The sequence below is a fragment of the Aotus nancymaae genome, unplaced genomic scaffold (assembly GCF_030222135.1).
Source record: "Aotus nancymaae isolate 86718 unplaced genomic scaffold, 86718_ANA_hifiasm-v0.15.2.pri h1tg000010l, whole genome shotgun sequence".
Taxonomy (NCBI): domain Eukaryota; kingdom Metazoa; phylum Chordata; class Mammalia; order Primates; family Aotidae; genus Aotus; species Aotus nancymaae.
This window is the reverse complement of record NW_026988421.1, coordinates 33,548,996-33,571,707: the sequence shown is the minus strand read 5'-3', so window position 1 is coordinate 33,571,707 and position 22,712 is coordinate 33,548,996. Positions and strand designations below refer to the sequence as shown.

The 22,712-nt window shown below is 36.4% G+C and overlaps 1 protein-coding gene across 9 annotated transcripts in view; it reads left to right on the top strand.

Moving 5' to 3' along the window:
- LCOR (ligand dependent nuclear receptor corepressor) overlaps positions 1–22,712 on the top strand; it is a 142,333-nt gene that overhangs the window by 104,239 nt on the left and 15,382 nt on the right. For 7 of the 9 annotated variants that reach the window (XM_064374024.1, XM_012439399.2, XM_021672920.2 and 4 more), the window contains 2 exons: positions 347–634; positions 3,368–3,461. In XM_064374024.1, coding sequence (XP_064230094.1) covers positions 397–634; positions 3,368–3,461 — 332 coding nt within the window. In that variant the 5' untranslated portion in view covers positions 347–396. Of the gene's footprint in view, positions 1–346; positions 635–3,367; positions 3,462–6,499; positions 15,991–22,712 lie in introns of those variants that run through there. The other 2 variants (XM_012439409.3, XM_012439408.2) reach the window with 1 other exon arrangement.

The window sequence follows — 22,712 nt, the reverse complement described above, 5'->3', positions numbered from 1 at the left end:
TATAGGTGTGTTAACATGAGAGTAATGATTTCCTAAGAGAAGGGTTTTGGGATTTCTGTATCAGGTAAGTGATTCTTGCCGATAAGATATCTATTTGTTATCCCTTTATTTAATTTCATAATCAATTATTATATGGGGGGAAGATGTTTAGAATTATTTTAATGAAAATTTTATTTTTAAAAATCTATAACTCAAAAGCTTAGAGAGTAAAAATATAAGTCAAAGGGGAGATACTATTTTTAAGGTAACTGCATTTTAAGAAAAAATGTAATTTTATGTTTACTTGAAAGCTATCTTTTTTTAGTACATTGTCCCACTTTAAAAGTAAATAAATCTTTATTTACAGACAGTCCCTGGGTCTCCGACCCCAATATTCCCCTAGTGGCCCGCGAGATCATGCAGCGAATGATCCAACAATTTGCTGCTGAATATACCTCAAAAAATAGCTCTACTCAGGACCCCAGCCAGCCCAATAGCACAAAGAACCAAAGCCTGCCGAAAGCATCTCCAGTCACCACTTCTCCCACGGCTGCAACTACTCAGAACCCTGTGCTCAGCAAACTTCTCATGGCTGACCAAGACTCACCTCTGGACCTTACTGTCAGAAAGTCTCAGTCAGAACCTAGCGAACAAGGTATGGTTTGATGTCAAGGTCTCCTCTATCTTATCAGAGTACTTTAATTGGGGGAGAAAAAAGAACAAAAAGCATTGTTGTCAAGTAGAGCATCAGCAGCAATAATAGCGTAAAAACTAATGTGATTCTTAAATTATTTCTTACTATGCAGTGATGGAGAAGTACAGCTCAAGTTGTTAACAGCCTTATCTGTCAGCAGTTCATGATCATGACTGATGTACCACCCAGAAAAGTCAGGTGGTTACAGTTGTCACTAATCTTTCAGTTGCTTGATATTTATATAAGCATTTTATATTTTCCAAAGTAGTTTTATGTTTTTTAAAACTCCTATGAAAAAGCAAGTTTTCCTCTTACCTGTAAATTTTCTAGGACTAGCACCTGTCTGAGAAATACACCTCTACTTGTAGGTGTAAGTTACATACCCTGCAAATGAGATCGTAAGGAAAAACATGTATTTGAATTTTGAAAAATAAACCACTAGGGTTACAAATAGAGAAAGGAGCAGAACATTCTTTAGGTTGTTAAGTATGTTCAGTGTTTTATAAATACAGAAACACATACATCCACTGACTAACTTGAAAGTATTTCCAAAAGGGAATTTGTTGAAGACACTAAGTGATGAAGTTAAGAGGTTGTTTTGTTTAGAAAATGTTTCTTGAGTCTCTGAAGTTTATTTTCTTTAGTAGATATTCCTGTTGCTTTGTGATCTCATTTTACCTTTAATTTCACGAAAATTGAGGCAAGCATTTCAGCTCAGTCACTGTTTGAACCACTGCAATTAGTAAATCGGTGATGTTTGTACTGAGATTTTATTGTCATAGAAATCTTGAATATATAGCAAAGTTATGAGATGTGTGGATTTATTGGTGAGAAATACATGTTTATTTTGGAAAATAAATTTAATTCCTAAAGAACCTCTTTGAAATCAACTTTTTTTGAGTAGTTTTTCTTTGCTTTTATCCTTTTCTTGTGTGGTGAACAGCAAACAAAATACCTGAGTTCTGAGAGATTTCTTGACAGGAGACCTCCTAGTTCACATTGCTCATGTACCTTTGGTTACTGTATTTACAAAGTTGTATCTTTTTTATTGATGACTGTTTTCTTTTCCACAAATTGGTAGTTTTCATTAAAAATCTCTTCACTTTATTGCATCAGAAGCTTCAGGTTTATTTTGAGAGAATGGCAACATAGAATTATATTTAAAGTATTAATGTAGGTTTACATAAAATGATACCACTTAGTCTAATTTAACTTGTATGACTAGTGTTATACTTAAGAGATACATTGTATTGATAGCATGCTCCTACAAAGAAGAATTTGAGCTACATTATAACATTATAGTATGCAGACTTCAAATGAAGTAAAAAAAAATTATATTTCCTTAATGAATGTGTTTTCAACCAAAACCACAATATTTTTAGTGGTAGACCTAAAATATATTGCCTGTTTGATTAGACAAATTGTCTATTTGACTTGTCTTTAAATAATAGTATCTTTGGCTGGAAATGTTTTAAGCAGTACTTTTGCTTCTTAGATGTGTCTAATTGGGTTAGATGTCTAATAGGATAATTGGTTCTATAAGCCTATAATTATATTTTTAGAAATATTAGTGACTCTAAAAGACAGAACACTTATGAGTATGGGGTTTTTTTAGTTTACAAACCCAGTTGCCTGTTTATTTCTAGCAGCCTGAAATAGGGAGTCAAAATGTCTTTAGATACAAGTTGTAAGTAGGTCTACCCTCGGGTGATTTTTAACATAACTAGATATCAAGACCCCTCTGCTGGCCGACTGAAAATTAGAGACATTGTGTATTATCTTGTTCTGTTAATTTTGGACAGAATAATATCCTTAAAAGATTTCTACATATTTCTATAAGGAGAAAAATGTCTTTGAGGGAAAAGGAAGTCTTCTAACTTTATGTATTAATAACATGAATTTGTGATTTGGTCTAGTTGCAGTAAAGAATGGTTGTACTTCCAGGCTCTCATCAGTATCAAGACAGTTTCATTCTTCTTTCTTTAAACTTTCCTCGACAATTTTTAATGTCGTCTTAATTCTTGCATTCATAAAATTCAGCAATTGAATTTTGAATCTCTGCAAATTTTTTCAAAAGATTAAATACAAGTATACATTTTTTATAGATACGTGTAGAGAACTGTTAGGACACACCCAAATTATAAATCATTAACAACGGATTCATCTTACAGACCATCATGTTTAGTATATACATGTACTTTAATGACATAAACTTAAATTTAAAAATAATTTTTTTATCTTATTTAAAATTTTCTACGTCCAACTTATATGTACTTTTGGAGTTTCAGGTAGATTTAGCTCTCGAGGGATTTCGTTCTATAGTTTGTATGCCACTGTAGAACATTAAAAACTTCTATGCTTTGATCAAGGTAAATTTAGAAAATTGCATCTGAGAACAGAGGACCTCATGCTATGTAAACTGCTATTTCTAGTATCTCACTATATCTTAACATCTTCAGTAACAAGTTTTATCTTTTCTTTTGCCCCATTAATATTTAGCCCTTGCAGATATTAAGTATAACATGCCTTGCTAAATTTATGTTGCTTCAGGATTGAATTGATTTTATAACTTAAATATATGACTCGCGTATTTGCTTAGTTGAATAAGCCTACTGCTTTTTCATATTTAGCCTATTCAGTTGACATTTGCTCTGAGTTTTTAATGTCCTCAGGTGTTTTTTTGTGTCTCTGCAGACGGTGTACTTGATCTGTCCACTAAGAAAAGTCCATGTGCTGGCAGCACTTCCCTGAGCCACTCTCCAGGCTGCTCCAGTACTCAAGGGAACGGGTAAGGCAGAATATTTGTAGCCTTACACAGTTTAATATAGATAATTCATCAAAGGTTGATGCCAGTCTCCCTTTTAGGTTTTAAAAATTAACCCTTCTAACTAAGTCATTTATAAATATGGACCATTGATTAAGTAAACATACAATCTGTGCAATGTAAATTGGCTAGTACGATGAATATTTGTCAGTTTAGTACAAACAGTAAATAATCATGAATACGGCAGAAATATTTCTTTGGACTTTTTGTTGTGGCATGTTTTGGAGTGTGAAACTCAAGTTAAATAATTCTAAAGTTTAGATGTGAAGACAGTATTATGTGTGCTGAAGCTGTTGAATGAAAATTGAGCTCCAATACTTGGTATCTCTAGTGGAGTTCGTGTGTGTGCGTGTTCATTTTGTTTGTTTCTTTTGGGTGTGGTTTTGGTGGTTGATTTAAACTGTACTTTAATTCTGGCAGTTCAGAAAATGTAATTTTCTGAAAGACTGATTGTAGATGTTGATGCATAACCATCTTAGGCTACCAAGACATTATTACATGCTCAGTTTTCATAACTTAGGATACTAAAGTAAATTCTCTGACTACCTAATTTTATAGTATAAGAACCATCTTCTCCCTACGTGTATCTAATAACCAACTAGAATAGTCAGGTTTTAATAAAGATATCTAGACACCATGTTGAAAAAGCATTTCTATAAAACTGTGTGACAAAAATTAACTATCTTGATATGAAGAATAGCTTGGTAAGTTTAAATTAGTTAATACTTAGACTTATTTAACTTTCAGATTATCAATATGGGGAAGTTACTTAGATATTAAAGGAACAAGTGGAAGCTAAGTGGACTAACCTTTTCCAGCTTACTGTTGTCTACCTTCAAATCAAAGGATTCCTTTACAGACTTAAAATCTCCCTTTATTTTCTCTAAATTTCCAAAACTTTTCATTTGCAGAAAGTATTAATCTATTATGCATAGTTTACTAACCTTTTTCTTAACCCTTTCTTTTCACTATGGTTTATACTAGATATGTCAGCATGGTCCCAAATCTTTGGGTTCTATTTATATATCAAAAAACACTTGAGCTGGGCGTGGTGGCTCATGTCTATAATCCCAGCACTTTGGGAGGCTGACTCGGGCAGATTACCTGAGGCCAGGAGCTTGAGACCAGCCTGGGCAACATGGCAAAACCCCACCTATACTAAAAATACAAAAATTGTCCAGGCATGGTGGTACGCACCTGTAGTCCCAGCTACTCAGGAGGCTGAGGTGGGAGGATCACAGCTGCAGTGAGCCGTGATCACAACACTGTACTCGAGCCTAGATGACAGAGCGAGACCCTGTCTCCAAAACAAAAACAAAAAACAGTTGAGTTGTGTAATTAAGGACACACATAGGAGAAGTCCATGTGCAGTTTGCATAAACAAATCCCTTGCTTAAGATTCACTGTAAACTTGCATACTAGGTTCATGTATTATATGGCTGAAGTTGCTGTGTTTATCCTTCTTGATGGAAAGTGTTTTCTACTGGTTTTGTTTTATGGAAGAAAAATGCACCAATAGGAATGCTCATCTTTTAGTTGAATATTCAGTGTTATCCTTATTGTGTTACTGATGATAGTAGGTCCCCATAGAGTTTTGTAGAGCATAACTGGTTTATGATTTCTGCAAAGCCCCACTTTTGTGCCTAGTTAATGTAATCATCCCCTTGGGTATGTTTTGCCAGATGTCAGCCTTAATATTGATAATCTTTCTCTATTGTGGAAGTCACAACCTTACGAATTAACTTTGTCTAAGTAATTGACTTTTTAAACATTATTTGAAAGCTGTCCACTTGAAATTTGAAAATAGGTGTTTGGTATTTCAAGAAGGGGAAGTCTTTTTTTAAGCCAGAGAAAACTGCTAAAAAATTGTTTAGATCCCTCTGACAATAATTACTTTGAGTAGAACTTAATGAGTAAATAAAGACTAATTTGGCCGGGCACGGTGGCTCAAGCCTGTAATCCCAGCACTTTGGGAGGCCGAGGCGGGTGGATCACGAGGTCAAGAGATCGAGACCATCCTGGTCAACATGGTGAAACCCCGTCTCTACTAATACAAGAAAATTAGCTGGGCATGGTGGCGTGTGCCTGTAATTCCAGCTACTCAGGAGGCTGAGGCAGGAGAATTGCCTGAACCCAGGAGGCGGAGGTTGCGGTGAGCCGAGATCGCGCCATTGCGCTCCACCCTGGGTAACGAGAGCGAAACTCCGTCTCAAAAAAAAAAAAAAAAAGACTAATTTATTTTAAGCTTGGATTATTTCAAATGGAAAATCATGATACTCATGTATCTATAACTAATAGTGTTTTAAAATGAAGAAGTGTGGTAAGTTATAATGCAGTGGGTCTTTTGGTTTGGTTTGTTTGGGATTTTTTTTCCCCCTTGGGTCTGTTAGCCATATATATGTATTTTTTCCCCCAAGCAAGATAAGAAATGTTATTTGGAATTGTTTGATTTTTTGATGATGAACGTCAACATGTTTGTGGGATAAATGAGGAATTATCTATGGGTTCCAATAATGTATATGGTTCCAGTTTTAAAACTAGTTGTCATGAATGTTGAATATATTGAATTAAAATAAATAATTTGGCTTACTCTTTTATTACTGTACTTGTTTAGTGGTAACGTCACATTGGTAACACAATTCTGTGTAGATCTATGGAGACTGATGATTACTTTGTAATTAATAATTAAGATGCTATTTTCAGACAGTTGCGCGAAACTTTTTCTCCGAAAATTTGTGAACCCAACCAGAGACCAGCTGACAGGTTTAATTTTTCTTTGCCCAAAAAGCTCCTGATTTTTTTCTTTTTTCTTTTTCCTTTTTTGTGAACGAGTTTTAAAACTAACTGCTGAGACCATTTTTTTTTAATTTTAGAGAAAAATAAATAAATAACACAAAGTGATGTTACCCAAGCAAGGCCTTCTAATAAAGGAGTGGTCCCCTCACCCATCCCTCCCTACCTGTGCAAGTCCTGCTCACATCAGTTTCCTTCCATCCAATTAGGCGACCTGGGAGACCCAGCCAGTACCGCCCAGACGGACTTCGGAGTGGTGATGGGGTACCTCCAAGAAGCTTACAGGATGGAACCAGGGAAGGTTTTGGACACTCCACATCACTCAAAGTTCCACTGGCTCGATCCCTGCAGATTAGTGAAGAACTACTGAGCAGAAACCAATTGTCCACAACTGCCAGCCTTGGGCCATCTGGATTACAGAATCATGGACAGCACTTAATATTATCCAGGGAAGCCTCTTGGGCAAAACCACATTATGAGTTCAACCTCAGCCGTATGAAGTTCAGGGGAAATGGTGCACTCAGCAACATCAGTGACCTTCCTTTTCTTGCAGAAAACTCTGCCTTTCCAAAAATGGCACTTCAAGCAAAACAAGATGGAAAAAAGGATGTGAGCCATTCATCTCCTGTAGATTTAAAGATACCACAAGTTCGAGGAATGGATCTTTCTTGGGAGTCTCGCACTGGTGATCAGTACAGCTATAGCTCTTTGGTAATGGGTTCACAAACGGAGAGCGCGCTTAGTAAAAAATTAAGGGCTATTCTTCCAAAACAAAATAGAAAAAGCATGTTAGATGCTGGACCCGATTCTTGGGGCTCAGATGCTGAGCAGTCTACCTCTGGACAGCCATATCCCACTTCGGATCAAGAAGGAGACCCTGGCTCCAAGCAGCCTCGGAAGAAAAGAGGGCGTTACAGACAGTACAACAGTGAGATACTGGAGGAAGCAATCTCAGTGGTTATGAGTGGAAAAATGAGTGTTTCCAAAGCTCAGAGTATTTATGGGATTCCCCACAGTACACTGGAGTACAAAGTAAAGGAGAGGCTGGGCACTTTGAAAAACCCTCCAAAGAAAAAGATGAAATTAATGAGGTCGGAGGGGCCAGATGTTTCTGTAAAGATTGAATTAGATCCCCAGGGAGAGGCAGCACAAAGTGCAAATGAATCAAAAAATGAGTAGGAATACTGTAGAGTGCCAATTACTGTACAAACTGGGTGAGCACTACTGCATCATTGTTCAGCTATCATTGTTTGCACATAATTTCATTTACTGTGACACTTGTTTCTTTGCAAATTTTGCATTGACTTGTGTGTACAGAGATGAAATGTGCATTCCGAATGTTGCATATTTTAAATTTTTCATGTGCAGTATGGCTCGGAATATGTTTGGCCTTTTGCATGTTTCTCTACAAAAGAGAATTGAGTTACCTCACAAGAGAACAGATACATGGAAGTGGACTCCTTGCCTGTAGAGCCTGCATGCTCTTCTTTTTGTTTGTTTGTTTTTTTTCTAAGTTATATTTGTTTTTACTTTTTAAAAAAGAAGAGGAAAAAAAGCCCCCTTTTAGAAACCACGTCTGTCATACTGGGAGCTTTATCACTGCAAATTGGAAAGCCATCTTATAATACAAAATTATTCACATTTTTCATCTACGATTCAACTAATTGAAGGATTAAACTAAAGAAAAACTAAGAAGAATAATGAACGTTGAATTTGAGAAATTTGTTTTTTCAGTGACATAATTATTGGGTCCTATATTTATAGTTACATTTTATAATTTTCTTCTCACTATTCGATTTACTTAACAAATTAGCAAGCTATTAGTGCTCACCCAGAGGGGAAGGCGGTGGAAAATGTGCACACACTACCTTCAGAAATACTTCAGTTAATTACTTTGAACACTACCTTTGCTGTGATTTCATTTGAGATTTTCTAAGGGTAGAATTTGGTCTCACCAACAAGTGAGGATGTAGCCTTATCTCATGGAGGACGAGCTCCGTATTTACTCAGGAGCAGTCAGGGTACATTACATAAAACAATGGAGGATGCCTCATTTTAGCAAACTAGGTTTCTTTGTATTCTTCAGTCCTTTTACAGAATTGATGTGCTAACTGACTGAATATCATTGCAGCAACTAGATTAAGATATTCAAGATCTGTTTATTGGGGATGGGAGAAATAAGGAAAGAAATAAGTAATTATGATACTGCAAAAGTGATGCTTAGATTTTGCAGCCTCAGTAGTCTGCCCAGTATCCACATTAATGAAGATCCATGTTTGTGATGAGAGAAAAAACACAACCCCAAGGTAACCTGATATGATTAGCATGCATATCAGTTCTAACAATAATTCAATCAGAAGTCAAGCTCATTGGAATTCCTTTTTTAACTAGTCCAATACCAGTAGAAGGGTGAGAGAGGTTGTTCTTTTAGTTTTTATTTAATTTTGTTGGTTAGAATTTTTTTTTCTTTTTTTTTTTTTTGGCATCCTACATAATACCCCCTTCTTGACTTTTTCTGATAATTAGCCGATATTCATGGTTGTTTAGCACACAGTTCAGGACCTTTGAGATCATGTTTGTATAAGCACTCCTTGAAGAATATCTAAGCTTTTTTTGAGATGGGCTTTTAAAATTATAGTAAGGAAAGTTTTTTTTTCTGCAGTTTTTGCAAGAACTAAGCAGAGCCCATGGAATTTAATTTTTCATTGTGATCAGATTAAAATTTACTATTTGTGCAAAACAAAATCCACACCACATATACTGTATGTTCTAATCTGCTGAGAAAGGTGATCAGGCCCTTCTAAATGCTTAACCAAAAACAAACATTATTGGAGTTTCAGTGTAAAATAAAATCAAACTTGGAGGGTTGGTTAGATTGAGGTTGATTTCAGATGTTCAGTATGAGGGGAGGTCCAGATATTTCCAAGGCATAAATTCTTGCCTGGAAACTTTGGAGCAGTTAATTAAATTAGGTTAAGTTTTCCCTCAGCAACCTATGTGTTCAAAGGTTAGGCACACCATTGCTGTTATTAAAATACATGCACTGCTCATTCTTGACATAGCTTGGGTGTGGGTTCTTCTCGATTTGGTTATTTTTGTAGCAGTTTAATCAGTGGATAACTGAGCCTGTTTCCTCTTAGTTTTCTGTACTTAACAGAAAAAGCAGTTTGGGTTTAGTAGCATTTTATGATTCTACAATATTTTGTCACCTCGCTGGAAGTTGCAATAAAAATTCCTTAGGAAATGTATGATTTTCATCTGCAATTGAAGGAAATCATAGGAAGTTTGCTGAAAGCAAAGGGCTGAGCTTATGAAGGAACACCTCCTTTGTTACACACTCAAGAATTTGTCAGCACACAATTAATTGCAGCCATAGTACCTTTTTGCGTAATGTTTGGGATATTCAGTAGCCCAGGATTGCTGCAAAAAGGTCCTTTGAGAAAGTTAATTTGTGCTTGCTTTTATTCCCTCTCAGAAAGACATCGCTAAAGGCCCATTAAAAATCTGGCCCTAAAAGTTCAACTTTTGTAGAGTTTACTGTTCAGAGAGGTTTAATCCTATGTGGTAGTCTATATAAGTGATGTATGAGTTGAGTTATGTAAATTTTGTCATTGTAGTGTACATGGAGTGATCATTTTACTAACATAAATATTTTCTATGTGTGTTTCAGTGGATGACAATCGAGCAGCAGAAGAATGGTGTGCCTACCCTTTAATGCTGCAGTTTAAATAAGAGAACTTGTATTGTGTCATTTCAGATTGTAGGCTGAGAGTTGTAAATAGTGAAAATTTGAGTAATTCTATGATTTGTTTTGGTTAGAAAGTGAATTTAAAAAACAAACCAAACTCTAAACTTTCTCAGATTAAAAGTCCTGAGACCTGAAGATTGTAATATTCATGTCTGTGAAGCTTTTAAACATTACACTTGAGATCAGTCATGACTTGATATTCAGGTAAATTTTCTTTTTCAAGAAGCTTTTGAATAAGCGTATTTCCTCCAAAGGTCTCTCTCTTTCTCTCTCTTTTTTTGAGTATAGATTATTTTAAAGCACTAATTGCATTACATTGGTAACTGCAATATAAAATAGCCATTATTGTTTTGTGAAGCATGGTTGAAATTAGCTAGTGGTCCCTTTTAAATTTCATGAGCCTCTCAAAAAAGAAAAACTTAAAAAAAAAAAAAACAGAAGCTGCTGGAATATTTCAAAAGATATATATTTTACCTTATTATAGGTTTTGTAAAGTTAGTTTGTAATATTCAGGTGCACTTTTAATGTTAAATTTTGTGTTCAGAGTTCCATTATATCATTTCTCGGAGGTGGCTCATCACATGGCTGTTTGTCAGTCTTGGTGCCGCAGTGATTCCTTAATATTTGATTTCTCTCTTGATTTGCCACTATTCTGTATTGGCACTTTCAGTGTAGATATTCTAGTTTGGGGATGTCCTCACAAATGTGTGATAGAGATTGGTTTATTAGCATGCTTAATTTCTGCTAATCAGAGTTTTGCATGGCCCAAACAACAGTTGACCATTTTTATGGTATGGGAAAGTGTAGTTCACAACTGTCTTTATCACGAAAGCCGTTTTTCCTCACATTTTCCAGTAGGCAGATGATAACATTACTTAAATTATTAATATATAACATTCTTGGAACTATTGATAGGAAATAATGTATTTAAAATAATTTTTTGCATTTTCAGAGAACCTTGATATAGGGTAGATAAGCTATGGCACTATAAAATCAAAAACACTAAATAATTCAGTGGAAGGATATCTAGTTGGTATTTTATCTTTAGCTTTCTCATTTCTGAGACAGCGTAGTCATTCAGTTTGATGGTAATGTAGTATATTACTTTGTTCAGTAAGCTTATCAGTGACTCTGAATTATGTTTATGATGAGCTATATACTTTTTTTCTGTTCCCCAAATACCATGAAGGACAAGGTCACTCTTTCAGGAAAAATAATTTATATTTGTGTATAATACTTTTTAATATTAAGTTTGTTGTTCTGAAGTTTAGATGTTGCTTGATAATACCTTTGCTGCAGCAGATCATGAATATGAGTAAGGCTTTGTGTGATAATAGGGGTCCTTATGTGAAGTTAATTACTGTTCAGTTCTGGTGAGCAAGCTCAACAAGTGTGAAGTGTGTATTAGCTTTATTTGGTACACTTTTACTTTACAATATTGAAGTGCTTTTAGAACTCTGGTTATCTTACATAAACCATTACCTTGATCAATTGGCATTTCTTTTCCCCAACATTTACCTTAGCTATAATATGAGCTATGTGTGATCAGACGATAAAACTATTAAAGGCACAATGAGAAGTTTAGTTCCCAAGTTTCGGAGAGAACTCTAAATTAGACTAAAAACAACTACCTGTTAACACCCGTATCATAACTACCTTCTGTCATTAGGCAGTACATAGCAACCTTTGAGCTGCTAGTGAGCTACGTGTTCTCCCCCTACCCGCAAGTAAGCACATAGTGCCAGGCCTGGTTCTAAGTCTTTGTGATTCTCTTAGATCTCATTGACCCATAATAGTGAAGCATGGATTCATTTATTTTCATTAAACAAATTAAGTCAGCTCAATAATATCAAAAGCTGAAAATATTTTGAGTTATAGCAGTTATATATATTGCAGATCGGAGTCATTTTCTTTAACAACTTTTATTTTGGTAGATTTCCTGTTGAGACCATGCATTTTTGCTTTTAAAATTCTTCTTTGAATTCCAGAGGTTGTTTTCATATAAACTATTCTTTTCTGCATATTCAGGTTGCTGTCATTGGTGATAGAATATGGCAACAGAGAGAATTGTGCTCCACTTTATGTTTTATAGGAGATATTGAAAGTTATAGGTTAAATTTTGGCCTTCTTGAAGATATCAAAGCTTGTTTTCCTTGTTAACTTTAATTAGAATTTGGTCTTCATTAATGCTTTGGTCAGGCCAGTATTACTAAAAACTTCATGGCTTCAGAACAGCCCATTTAGGAGACTATATAGCTATCTAGGGATTTTTTTTTTAATTGCTTTCAAAATCTACTGAAAAGGAAAAAAGTACAATTGTGGTCCAAGGAAGACAGAACTCCAGGCTCTTTCTTCTTTGTTTATTTTGGTTTAGTTCTGTACTGGAGACTTGAATAGGATTTGTGAACATGGTGATGGAAAGAAAAATGGAGGACATTATTTGTGTACCCTCATTCCTGAATAATCTTGCAGTCACCTTTTGAAGAAGCAGACATTAGCCCTATAACATAGCACTGTAGCTATAAGCCCTAAGTGTTATGAAGGAGATTGGGGTGGGGATGGTGGAGTAGGATGGAAAAAGCATGTAGACTTCGGAGAGGAGGCTAAAGATTCTTCCCTAGAATACTAAAAATGAGTCGCAAGATAATATGGTAAAGTTAGGCCATCCTGATTTGATAGAGAAATCTCTTAGATTGTTTAAAAATGATAATCGAGGCTAATTAATGTTGATTTGACAATAGAACATGAGTTAATTCTGCAACTGTTGGGGGTTATTTTACAGTTTCCAGTTCGTTTTGAGCTGTATCAAGAAAAACTGAAAAGGAAGCACTTTTAGTTAATCATAGATTTATTGGATGTAGCAAATATTGTTATAATATTTAATCTCTGTTATTTGAATGTGGAAATGAACTCTTTTACCCCATCTTGAACTGTCGTTGAACGGACTCGAGATGATCAACACTGGAAATGACCCTACACACATACCAAAAAATCTAAAGCAGTTAGACATATTTGAAGATCCATACCTCTTAAACTTTTTAGATTTGTCTTGGGAAAGAATTTATGAACCTGTAACCAGTATTAGTGCAGTCTTGGATTCCTTGTTCTGCATAATTGCACCCTTTCTCAGGTATGTCCTGACAACATAAATTTTAAAATAATCTCTTTAGAGATTAGATTCTCAGTGGATAGTGTGTAAGGGGACTAGGGGTGGGGGGTTGGGGGTCGTTGAACACAGGACACTGACACAGTAGAGCAGGGATTTTTAACAGTCAATAGCCAAATAGAATTTCAATCTAGAATATTTTTACCCCCTCAGAATGAGTGAAACAACTTCTATTATTTGGTATACCCGGTGCTACACTTTTAAAAGTCTTTTTTTTTTTTTTTTTTTTTTCATCCAAGTGACTTTTTCTTTTTCCTGCTTGGTGGCGAAGGTTATATAGTAAACTTCACTGTTACTAGGAAAGCACTTGTCCAAAATGTCTAAAGTACTAGAAAAGGGATAATTCAGCACTTTTTCTGTTACAACACTAAAGTCTTAATTTATCTTCAGAGTCTTAGGTACTGTAAGTTTTAGGATGATTATTTAAAAATATAAAACATACTACATAATATGGGGTCAGATCACATTTATATAAATCTTATTTTAGAAAAAGACAACATTTTGTACCTTTCTAGCAATTCCAAGTGATTGCCTCATTTTCTCCATTTTATTAAGCATTTCAAGCTTAAGAATTTAGAATTTGAGAGAAGGTGAGGGGGAAAATTCTCCAAAATAAAACATTGTTTCAGACCATTTTAGAAAGATAAATCACTAGGAAAATGGGTAGGGATTCTCTCCCCCTTTACGTCTTCAGGGAATGAGCAGTATTTAGAATCTTTGGCTGAAATTCAAGCCTTTTTACTTTGTAAATTTTTAATATTAATTCACTGACATGCTTTTTACACCAGAGGATTGAAAATGGATCTTAATGTTTAAGTTGTGGAAGGGTATATTTCTAAAATGAGGTGGGGGGGATGATTAACTAGGTTAGTATTACCAGCATTAGTAAGTTTAAGGAATTTTAGTATGTAATAGCAAAGTGTTTGATTAAAAGTCTAATCCTATATTACTAGTCGAAATTAGTTACATTCTGATCTAGGAAAGATAATAGTCATTGGATATTGATAGGCTGTGCTGTCAGAAAACCAGACTAAGATAGAAACCTTTATCTGACTCCCACATGTTGCTTGTTCTGATGGGATGTATACTTTGCAGCAGCTTATTGCTGCTTGGAAAAAAATGTATAAACTATACATTTGGAGTGTTTGCGTATAATTCTTTATAACCTCCACTTTAAGCTGTCAGACATTGGTATTTTATCAGTCCACACTGTTTAATAAAACTAATGTTCTTAGGAATCCAGCTTGTACACACTGTTTAAAAACCCTCAGGGACAGTTTACACACTCTTCTCACTCAATTCAGGTACTTTGATGCTATTCTTAAACCTAACAGTGACTTGTATTTTTCTGTTTTGCTTTTATTTCAACGTGCTGGTAGCACATCTGATGAATGTCAACTTAAAAACTCAGTTCAGGTATCCAGGTATAACTCAGCCAAACAGATTTTAAAGCTGCATATAACTCTCCAGCACATGGTGCCTCATACTCTTATAGTGGCATTCTATATATTCAGTTATTACTACTGAGCAGATACTATGGGGGTTCCTGTTAACTGTATTGTTTTAAAAAACATGCATAAATGTATAGCCAGCACACTACACACAGTCATACACAAACACACACAGTTAAACTATATATTTTTAAATGCCACTAATAGCCAGCACAACTAAAACAAAAGACATTCCTAACTGCTCTGTAAGCTGTAACAGATGCAGTTCCTTCTTGATGTGGCTCTTGCTTCTTTTACAATAACTACTACTAAATTCAAGCACTGGTCCTTGGGTGTCTGACCTCTACATTCTAGTTTATGCAATGTCTTTAGAGAATTTTGTGCACTGGCCACTGTGATGGAACCATTGGGCCAGGAGTGCTTTGAGTTTATCAGTAGTGATTCTGCCAAAGTTGGTGTTGTAACATGAGTATGTAAAATGTCAAAAAAAAATTAGCAGAGGTTTAGGTCTGCATATCAGCAGACAGTTTTGTCAGTGTATTTTGTCGCCTTGAAGTTCTCAGTGACAAGTTTCTTCTGATGTGAAGTTCTAATTCCAGTGTTTTAGTCCTTTGCATCCTTAATGTTAAGACTTGTCTCTTAAAAATTACTTTTGTTTTCTGCAGTACTTTCTGTGGTTAACAAAATAGATTTTCCTCTGCTTTAATATTTGATATCTTACATCTAAAATAAATTCTCTCCACATAAAAAACCCATAGCCTTTGAAGATATGGAAAATGGGAACTTTGAAATTTCTAGAAGTTCAAGTGTCATACAACAAAACAGGAACCCCCTTTACTCTTATGGACCTCATTTCAATATACTGTTTACAGTTTGATGGAATTGTATAATTTAATATTTCTCTTGTACTGTAGTTTATATTTATTTACAGATTTTTTTTGTACTGTGTGATTTGAACTTTTTGTTCCTTGCTATGATCAATGTTTATGTAGTAGAGCACTTATGATCACAAATTAAGTTTTTTGGTTTGATTGCACTACATTAAATTTTTTAATACAGTTCTGATTTTTGACTGGACTAAAACTGTGTCTTAATGTATGTGATGAGTACTTAAAATTTTAATCCATGTGGTTCCCCCTCCCCCCTTTTTTTTCATTGTATGTCAAAAGCGCTAGTTCTTTCGTGCATGTTAAGATTTAATGGTTCCATTGTATTATTTGACCATGACATTTTGGAGAAACATTCCCAGCTGTAATGTTGTGTATGGTAGTTCTCACTGGATGCTAGACTTTTCAAAACCACTATTCTTCTAATAAATTTTGTTGTGAAAAACTGTTTTAAAAGCTTTGATTTCTACTTCCTAAGATTTTAATGCTTTTTGGAAAATTCACAAAATGGGTAAGAGTTGGATTGTACTCCAGCTCTAAATACACATGGTAATCAAAGTTAGTGATTATTTTATGATAAATTCTTTCAAGGTGAAATCTCTTAAAGTTGCTGCTGTGAGATCCTGCGGTCATATTCAGGTGCAATACCGCCTTGTAACTCAGTGTCTTTACTAATTTGATACTCGACGCACAGATACTCGATTTTTTTCTTTGGGTTATTCATTTAAAAAAATGTTTCCAGCTAGACAAGATGTAGTGATATTTTCATAATACCTTTTTCTGTCCTGACTTAGTTTTCCATAATTTTCTTAAGAGTGTAAAACTTCATGCTGGGGTTCCTTGTCCGAAAAGAATAGTGACTAATTTTTGTTTGCTCTTAATTCTTGAAGTGTAAGTACAAAAGCAACATTGTCAGTTAAGGTTATTCTAGTAGTTCTCATTTTTGGCAAGATGCTACCAGGACACATAACAGAATATGTGTTGCTCAACATTTAAATTGTTGTTAGAAACTAAGTATATAAAGAAGCTTTGCATTGGGCCGGGCTTGGTGGCTCACGCCTGTAATCCCAGCACTTTGGGAGGCCGAGGCGGGTGGATCACGAAGAGATCGAGACCATCCTGGTCAACATGGTGAAACCCCGTCTCTACTAAAAATATAAAAAAATTAGCTGGGCATGGTGGCGCATGCCTGTAATCCCAGCTACTCAAGAGGCTGAGGCAGGAGAATTGCCTGAACCCAGGAGGCGGAGGTTGCGGTAAGCCGAGATCGCGCCATTGCACTCCAGCCTGGGTAAAGAGCGGAACTCCATCTCAAAAAAAAAAAAAAAAAATGTATTTCAGAAAACTACTTGTTCAAGTTCATGATGTAATTACGTGTAGGCAGTTTGAAGTGATTTTTGATGATTTCTAATGGTGTGGGTTTTTGTTTTTGTTTTTTTTAAGATGGAGTCTTACTCTGTTGCCCGGGCTGGAGTGCCGTGGCGTGATCTTGGCTCACTGCAATCTCCGCCTCCCAGGTTCATAAGCAATTCTCCTGTCTCAGCCTCCTGAGTAGCTGGGACTACAGGCACATGCCACCACGCCCTGCTAATTGTTTTTGTATTTTTAGTAGAGACAGGGTTTCACCATATTGGTCAGGCTGGTCTTTAACTCTGACCTCAGGTGATCCACCCACCTCAGCCTCCCAGAGTGCTGGGATTACAGGCCTGGCCTTTAATGGTGTTTTATATTTAAAGATGATGCTGTTACTCATTGGTCTAGTTTGTCTTTTAATAGTTTTTGTCACACACAGACTGGCTGTCTAGCTGTTTCTTCCTTTGGCGATGTTTGTAAAACAGGAATTTATATTAGTACTACGGACTGGTTCTCTTGGCTTCATTTGTTCCCCTAGTTATGTCACATACTGATTCAAATTTTTTTTAAAAAGCTAATTATTATTTCGCTGTAAGTTCCAAAGGCATAACTTCCTTGTTTATTGTCATATCTTGCCATTATTCATTCTAAACTGGTGGCTAGATCAGTAGTAAGATTATAATTTAGCATCTCATAAATGAATTTGCTTTATTTTAGTGATCCTGTCTTCAAATTGATACTTAGCCCTTCAGTTGTTACAAAGGTCCTATTTAAAGAAAGGACATTTTTTCTTTTAGACTGGAGTTTTCTCTGATTCTGCTGATATTTTGGAAATTAATTTAAGGGGCCCCCTCTGTCTTAACTGGTGTGGCAATTAGGAAGATTGCATAAGAAAGTAAAGTGGAAAAAAAACTGAATATGTCTTTTTTTTTTTTTTTTTTTTGGCCATATCCTGAGTTTTGGGTGTTTTTTTTTTCCCCAAGGACTCTCACCAAACACTGTATTCAAATATAACCCCATATGCCCATGTCATGTGGCATTAGATTTTGTACCTGAAATAAGTGAATAATCCTTTTTTTTAATAGGAAATATTTGTTAAGTAATATAGTAGATAAGAGTTCTTGTTACATTGTGTTCACTTTATTATTATTTGCTTCTAAAAGTTAGGCATTTTAGCACATTTTATTTATCAGATTCATCTGATATACAGATTGTTGAACTTCCATTGTCAGAATATTTATTTATTTATTTTGAGATGGAGTTTTGTTCTTGTTGCCCAGGCTGAAGTGCAGTGGCACGATCTTGGCTCACTACAACCGCCGCCTCCCAGGTTCAAGCGATTCTCCTGCCTCAGCCTCCTGAGTAGCTGGGATTACAAGCATGCACCACCATGCCCGGCTAATTTTGTATTTTAAGTAAAGACAGGGTTTCACCATGTTGGACAGGCTGGTTTTGAACTCCTGACGTCAAGTGATCCACCTGCCTCAGCCTCCCGAAGTGCTGGGATTACAGGTGTGAGCCACCGTGCCCAGCCTAGAATCTCACTCTTATCACCCAGGTTGGAGTGCAGTAGTGTGATTACGGCTCACTGCAGCCTCGACCTGCTGGGCTTATGTGATCCTCCCACTTCAGCCGCTGAGTAGCTGGAACTGTAGTCACATGCCACCATGCCTGGCTAATTTTTACAATTTTTATGGAAACAGGGTTTCACTATATTGCCCTGGCTGGTCTCAAACTCCTGAGCACAAGTGATTCTCCTATTTTGGCTTCCCAAAGTGCTAAGTTTATAGGCATGAGCCATCACGCTTGGCCAACTCTAGAGGTTTTATAGGCACGTAAGAATATTGCTGTTTCTTGACTAATCATTTTTCAATGTTCGTTGTTCATCTTGCCAACTTTATTTGACCAGCGTATGGAGTGACTGGTTAGATTTTTTTGAGATGGATTCTCCCTCTGTCTCCCAGGCTGGAATGCAGTGGTGCCATCTCGGCTCTCTGCAACCTCCACCTGCCGGGTTCAAGTGATTCTCATGCCTCAGCCACGAGTAGCGCTGGTGTTTCACCCATGGCGGGGGGTCCCCATGGTTGGCCTGGCTGGCTTGGAACTCCTGGCCTCAAGTGATCTGCTCACTTTGGCCTCCCAAAGTGCTAGGATTACAGGTGTGAGCCACTGCTTTTTGCCTTGATTGTAATTTTAAAGTTATCTTTCAGCTTGGTACACTAGAAAGATCACTTGTTTTTTCTTCTGTAAAGTGTGAGGGTGTTACAGACTGAATGGTTTTTAGACCTCATTTCAACTCACTTAAAATGATAGAAAATGTCATTTTATATTAAATTTGAGACAGATACACAAATTATATCTTTACGAACAATGGGAAATACAGTAGAAACCCTTTTTTGAATAATAAGGTCTTATAAACCTGGGTCTCACCTTTGTGTTGAAACATTTTCTAAATGAAAAAAAGATGTGGATGTCATTTTTAGATGCCTTTTATTTAAAACAAAGTCTATTTAAAGTTTTTGTTATGAACTGTGATACTTTTGCAGATATTAAAAGTCACTTTTTATTTTAAGTTATTCATAATTTTTATTTCTGTTGTGTGTGGGCTAGGTCTGCCTTGAATATTAGAGCGCTAAGGGTCTTTGGAATTATCAGATACAATCAGTCTTAAGCAGAATTAACCTTTTAAAAATATAGATGCCTGGGTCCTACACTAGATCCACTGAATCAATTTATAGGAATAAGGCTTAGACATGTTCAGTATTTTCAAAATATTCCACAGGAAATTTTTTGGGTTTCTTTTTTATTGTGGTTAAAACATTAAAATTTACCACTTTAACCATTTTCAAGTATACAGCTCAGCATTGTTGAGTGCATTCATGTTGTGACCACAGGAAGTTTTTATCAACCCACTGATTAAGCACCCATTCTACTTTTTCATTTTTTTCTTTTTTGAGACGGAGTTTCGCTCTTGTTACCCAGGCTGGAGTGCAATGGCGCGATCTCGGCTTACCGCAACCTCCGCCTCCTGGGTTCAGGCAATTCTCCTGCCTCAGCCTCCCGAGTAGCTGGGATTACAGGCACGCGCCACCATGCCCAGCTAATTTTTTGTATTTTTAGTAGAGACGGGGTTTCACCATGTTGACCAGGATGGTCTCGATCTCTTGACTTCGTGATCCACCCACCTCGGCCTCCCAAAGTGCTGGGATTACAGGCGTGAGCCACCGCACCCGGCTTACTTTTTCATTTTTTAGGTGATAAACATGGAACTTGCAACCTTGAGGGATTTGTCCTGCCTCACACAATGAGTAGCCCATAATACTCACAGTTTCATGCCATCTTATCTCTATACCACTTTGGCATTCTTGACTCAACCTAGAATTAAAATTAGGAATTGTACCTACTCATAATTTTCCTTCAGATTCAGTTTTAATTAAATTTTAACAATTTAATTTGACTCAAGCAAATTTGTACTGCTTTTTAGGAAGAGAATGAAATCTCTTGTGAAATTAGCCATAAAAATATTGAAAGCATATATAAACCTCAGTGTTAAAAATCAGCCATTAATAGGTGACTTTCAGAAAGCCCTCATAAAGGAGGTGAGTATTGAATAGGTAGGGCATGGATAGAAGAGGAAAGACTGCCCCAAGTTTGAGGGAGGATTTGATGGGCCTGGTTTTAAATGCCATGTCTCAACACCTGTAAGCCCAGTTTTTGGAAGGCTGAGGTGAGGGGGTCACTTGAGCCCAGGAGTTTGAGACCAGCCTGGACAACATGGCAAGACCCCGCCTCTACAAAAAATATAAAAATTAGCTGGCTTGGTGGCTCATGCCTGTAGTCCTAGCCACTTGGGAGGTGAGGTGGGAGGATGACTTGGGCCCGAGAGAGAGGCTGCAGTGAGCCCTGATCGCACCACTGCACTGCAGCCTGGGTGACAAAGTGAGAGACCCTGTTTCAAAAAAAAAAAAAAAAAAAAAATTTCAGCCTTTCCACTTGCTTACTATATGATCTTGAACAAGTTATTGAACCTTCCTGAGTTTCAGTTTTTTTTATCTGTAAAAGAGGGTCATAGATTGCTATAAGGTTTAAATGAGATTCTGTTGTGTAAAATACTTAGCACTATGGCAGCTCTTTGCAAGTGTTCTATAGATGAAAGGTATTGACAGCACCTGATGGGCATGAATTTAGCGTGAGGGATAGGAGAGTAAGAAAGATTGACATTATGCAAGAAACTATTGATTACAACACAGAGTGAGGTCGTTGTGTTCATATTAGACTGAAGCAAAGGGCAGCCAGTCTCATTCAAGAACACAAAAATATTGGAACTGTAATTGAAACCTGGAATGCTGCTTTCTTGCATTTCATGGTACTGTTTGAGGGGAATGTAATCAAACCATTAGTTATTGTTTATTTTCAAAGACTAAAATGGAATAAAAGTTATTTAGAAGTAGAAGATGTTTAAGATTAGAAACTTAAAAGTCACATAGAATTAACTATCTGCATTTCCATTGTATACAACATTTTATAAGGGTGTATAAGGGTGAAGCTTTGCATGCTTTGTAGACTTGTTTTTGCATGAGTAGTAGAGTTTGAACAACAATCTAAGAGCTAAGAGTGGGAATGTGTATGTTTAATCATCAAAACTTTTCCATTGGAAGAAGTTGGGGACAATTCTGCCTATTTAATGTGGTTTTATCAGTTAGGAGTTCTGTGCATTTCAAACCAACAGATCAGATCGCAGCTAACATAGTTTAGAGGTGTTTGTTTCAACAACTATTAAATTGACTTGAGAATGGGTGCAGTGGCTCACACCTGTAATCCCAGTACTTTGGGAGGCCGAGGCAGGCGGATTGCCTAAGCTCAGGAGTTTGAGACCACGCTGGGCAACATGGTGAAACCCTGTCTTTACTAAAATAAAAAAAAATAGCCAGGTGTGGTGGCACTTGCCTGTAGTCCCAGCTACTCAGGAGGCTGAGGCACAAGAATCGCTTGAGCCTGGGAGGTGGACGTTGCAGTAAGCCAAGATCACACCACTACACTTCAGCTTGGACTACAGAGTGAGACTCCATCTCAAAAATAAATAAACTAAAAAATAAATTGACTTCAGGTGTTTTTACCAAGAAGACCTGGCAGTGTAATTTTTACTGCATAGAGCTGGATTAAGAAAAATCCATCTTCTTGGATTTTTTTCTATCTACCTACCAGGTCAAGTTTTTCAAATTGGATTGACCAGCTACAGCCTATTAATGGATTGCAAGATCAATTTAGTGTGTCCTAACCAGCATTTTATTTTAATTTAATTTTATTCTATTTTATTTTATTTTGGAGACAGAGTCTCACTGTGTCGCTCAGGCTGGAGTGAAGTGGCATGATCTTGGCTCACTGCAGCTTCCAGTTCCTGGGATCAAGCGATTGTTGTGCCTGAGCTTCCCAGGTAGCTGGGACTAGAGGTGCGTGCCACCACACCTGGCTAATTTTTTGTATTTTTAGTAGAGATGGGGTTTTGCCATGTTGCCCAGGCTGGTCTCAAACTCCTGAGCTCAGGCAGTCCGCTTACCTCAGCCTCCCAAAGTGCTAGGATTACAGGCGTGAGCCGCCAAACATGGCTCTAGCCAGCATTTTAAAAAAGAATAGAATTAGAGTACATAGGATTATAGTAAGAATAAATAATGTTTCATTGAAACATCATTATACACATGTAATACAAACTGGGATATGTGTACTGGGTCACTCTGTAAAAAGTATTTCTTGCTGTGGATTGCTGTATTTATCAGAATTGTATTGAAATTCTAGAATTGAATTTCAATACAGTTGAAA